Below are 3,972 nucleotides of genomic sequence, written 5' to 3'. Positions count from 1 at the left end.
TGCGGTGGCAGCGGGGTTTTACGGTGTAGGGTATGTCTAGTGTGAAAAATCTGTCTTTGTCTCGAGATGAAACAAAGGTGCCAGGAGCCGTGTCCGTGGGATCGTTCTGGAAAATGAGTATTTGTTGTGATCCAACGAGTGTCTGTGTTTCTGGGGTAGAGATCAGCTCTGTCCGGGGCTGGCTTCAGCATCATCCAGAAAGGGAAGATTTCTACTTGTGGAAAATGGACAGCTTTTACACTGGTAGTCGATCAAAAGCCTTTCCTTTTTCTCCCTCTCTCTTTCCAAAATAAATAACCGCATTGAAATTGAAAGGGTATCTCTTTCCTTTTTTCCTGTATTAATTGATATACTGTAACAAAAAGTGGTCCCAGCCGCTCTCCCGCAAACCAAATCTGTTGTATGTGTAATGCTTATGGTATTAATGCATTGGGGGAAGAAATAGTAAGAGTTATAACGAAGAGGAAACTTTACGTATGGGCTGAGAGCAGGCGTAAGTCACCTAGAAATGGAGGTCTGCTAGGTAAGAGACCGGCAATTTCAGGTCCGGTCCCCTGTGAAATGCAGTCAGAGAGCTGACTCGATTACACAGCACACCTTTAAGAGGCGTGTGTAAAGGAATGTAAAGTACAGTATATGTTTCCCAGTTAACATGGTTTGCAAGCCCGGTGTTTGTGAAGCATTACCACGTTAAATTCTCAGCATTGGGTCTCTTGCTAAGTCAGCGTTAGGTTCAGTAACGTGCCACCCGCATTGGCCGTCTCTGTTAAAAACTGAAGATGCTGCCCTCCCGCTGCTGAGCCCGCCTGACTAAAGGGTATATGTGTCCGGGGGTCCAGAGGACATCTACGTGCTGCCATAATGGAGGGAGTAAGGCTTTGGGGTCCGTTTCTCAGCAGGATCCCACGCAGCGCACCTCCCAGAGGAGTGCTGCAGATCCTTGGCTACAAGTCACGTTGGAGGCAGGATCATTCTCCTGCTCTCCCCTGCTTCCACCAAGAAGAAAAAATATTCGAGATTCATGGGGCCAGAAGGGGGAGCAAAAAATGTGTGTGTGCGTGTGTGTGTGTCTGTGTGTTTATATACATATATACATATGTATATACAAATATGCCTACATACACAGGCACACACACACACGTATATATACACACACACACATAAAATGACTCCAGCGCTTAGTGGATGGGACCACACTTGGGAGAGGGAGACCTATCCCCTGATCTCCTGTTTCATGGATCACTACAGAGGGTTTGTCGGTGATTTTTTTTTTTTTTTTTCACGAAACAGATAACTGGGGAAAAAAAAAATCTGTAAACAGCACAGGCTTTTGGAGACCTTGGCTGGTTAAAAGACGAGCAGCTAAAGGGTTAGGGATTTTGCGATTGCACTTCTGGGCTGGGATGCCTAACTTGTGCGTAAGTCCCTCCTCAGGCTGGAAGCCCGTTTGCGGAGCTGGGGCCCTCGGTTCGCTCCAGAGCCAGTGAAGTCATTCTGTTGACTCCAGTGAGCTTTGGATCAAATCCGTAAGCATGCTGGAGATGTATTGTCCTGTGGGTGTATTGTGTAAAGAGAAACATAAATAATGAATAAAACCGAGAATGTGAAAAGACAGGTGTTACCAGGCGTGATTGGCCAGATGAGGCGAGTGCTGGAGCTGTTTCTCGACGGTTAGCAATACAAGAAACTCGGACTATGAGCACTGACTGCCTTTAAAAGGAAAAGATGCTCCTTATCGATAACCGTTGAGTTGTTATTGAGGTTTCCTATAAACAAAAGCTCCAGAGTTGGGATGCATGTGATGCCATTTACTGCCACGTGTTATTTGTAATGTACACATTACAAGAAGATGTGCAAAATACTACCCCAGGGTGGCTTTTGCCTGTCTGTCTGGTAAATGCCTGGTACCTTTGAGCCGTGGGATTATTAAACACAGGCAAAACCTTCTAGCTGGTTACAAAGAGCAGAAGACTAACACGAAGTTGCAAACACAGCTTTTAAGGATCCTCTCTTCAGACAGAAGAAATCAAGGGTGGTGTGGGGCAGTGGATTTTTCTGTTTTTTCTTTTTCTAGCTTTCAGGATCTGTCAGTGGAAAAGCATACATTAATATATGTACTCAGTTTTCAGCTTTGCACTTGCACCATACCCCATGTACAAACCTTATTAAAGCGTCATAAATGGCTCTCCCGACGTAGCTGATCACCTTGTAGGTGGTGATGCTTTGTAGGACCTCAGCACAGCTGCAGGCAAGATCTCCCCGTCACACAGGTTCCTGCAACAAGTGGGAGCGCTGGCTGTTGTAGCTTTCTCCTCCTTTATGTTGTGGCTCCCCGGTATGTTGCGGAGTGGTGAGTGTATTAGGGACTGTGTAGTAGTAAAGAAGAGAGCGTCGGAGTTAGTCGTGAGCATACATTTCACAGTGATTAAGTCGGACAGCACGTGCTTTGAGTCTGTCGTATGGGCCTATGTCTTACACTCAGGTCTGAAGTTCGGTTGAAATGTCTTTCTTATTTATCTGTTTCTTTGGAATCGGTTCTGTAAGTTGACAATGTATTTTCAGGACATGAATTCTTCATATTGCAAGGAAAACGAAGAAGGAAGGAAGCCTATCGAAGGGCAGGTTGGAAGGGAATATAGCTGGTGGAGTATAAATTTAGGCACCAGACATCGCTGTGAGTGGTATCTGGGGATTGTTAATACCCTTACAACGCACAGTGTCGTGGGTTTGTTCAAAACTTAGAAAAAGCAACAGATGGGGACTGCCTGCACGGAGGCTGTATTATTAGCTTGTGGTTCTGGTGGCAAATAAATGCAGCTTTCAAAGATTTTCACGTAGGCCAGGATACCGCAATATTGTACTTTGGCCTGATAACATCTTAATTGTGTCACAAAAGAAATAAGAGGAGAACCAGCTCATCTCTGCAATTCCGTGGTACTTGGTATAATGTATGCTTTCTGACTGACAACTTAATGGCTTCATTTCATTTTTTAGAGCCTGGTGTTTGAGCTGCAGAGGGACTGGCTTGGCAGCGGGCTGTCGCACTTGGCGACTTTTGACTTTGATGTAGGAAACATTGAAGTGATGCAGCCAGCGCGGGGGAAGTAATTGTATTTGTCTTGCAGTGATGGGTTCCCCCTTTGGGCCCACAACCTAACGTACATGGGAGCCGTGCTCAGCTCTGGGCGCTACTAGTCCAACATTTGGCTTCCTCCCCGAGCTGTTCAAGAAAAAGCAAGAGCACGGGAACTATAGAAGGAGACAGAGGTACCATCACATGTGTGTAGACAAGTACATTTTTGAAGTAAAGAATGTAAAGAAGCCCAGGTGAGAGAAGCAGCATTGTGTTGAAAATTCAGCCAAGAAAGCGTCATTTTAAATGACAGTATTTACATTTGAACCAGGAATGTGGTGGTCATGTGTTTTCATCCAATTCTGTTCTTTTATTGCGGTTCTTAATTCTGTTTGAGAGTTAAGGCCAGATATGGGGAAGGATTTAGACGTCTGAAGTGGACCTTAGGTGGAACATAAGCGCTTGCATCCTCTGAGTGCCTGCCTAACCAGAATGGTGGCAGAAGTCCCTGGCTTCTCGCTGTTCCTCACCCAAGCCGGCCGGGAGCTGCTCCTGCCTTGAGAGAGGGAAGCCGCTCGGCACGCTCTGGGGGACACCGTTGCCAAGACGCTCCGTGTCGCGAAGCCGGCAGGCATCCTCTGGCCCAGCTGCTGTCACTCACGTGCCATCCTTGTGTGCAAACGCAGCCGAGGAGAAGCCCCGGCTTTTCCTGGCAGCTCCTTGGTTAAGGCCTCTCCCAAGGTAACGGGAGGTTTGCCTACGAGACCTTCTCCAGCCTGGCAGGGGGGTATACACCCGCCATCTCCGACATCTCAGGAGGCTTCTCCTGCCGGATGGCTGCTGGTTTTGCCGAGGTGTCCTCCCCTTAGGCAATGGGGCTCCTCCTCCTTCTGCAGGGG

General features: G+C 47.2%; 1 protein-coding gene across 1 annotated transcript in view; it reads left to right on the top strand.

The window, feature by feature from the left end:
- Nucleotides 1–3,972, top strand: part of BCL2 (B-cell CLL/lymphoma 2) — a gene marked incomplete at its 3' end in the record, with an annotated part of 5,517 nt that overhangs the window by 1,212 nt on the left and 333 nt on the right. The window contains exon 2 of the mRNA XM_009574923.1: nt 2,995–3,104. Within this exon, the coding sequence (XP_009573218.1) occupies nt 2,995–3,104 (110 nt within the window). The remainder of the gene's footprint in view (nt 1–2,994; nt 3,105–3,972) is intronic.

The sequence above is a fragment of the Fulmarus glacialis genome, unplaced genomic scaffold (assembly GCF_000690835.1).
Source record: "Fulmarus glacialis isolate BGI_N327 unplaced genomic scaffold, ASM69083v1 scaffold36283, whole genome shotgun sequence".
NCBI lineage: Eukaryota > Metazoa > Chordata > Aves > Procellariiformes > Procellariidae > Fulmarus > Fulmarus glacialis.
Note: the sequence above shows the minus strand (reverse complement) of the source record. Positions and strands in the feature narration are given on the sequence as shown.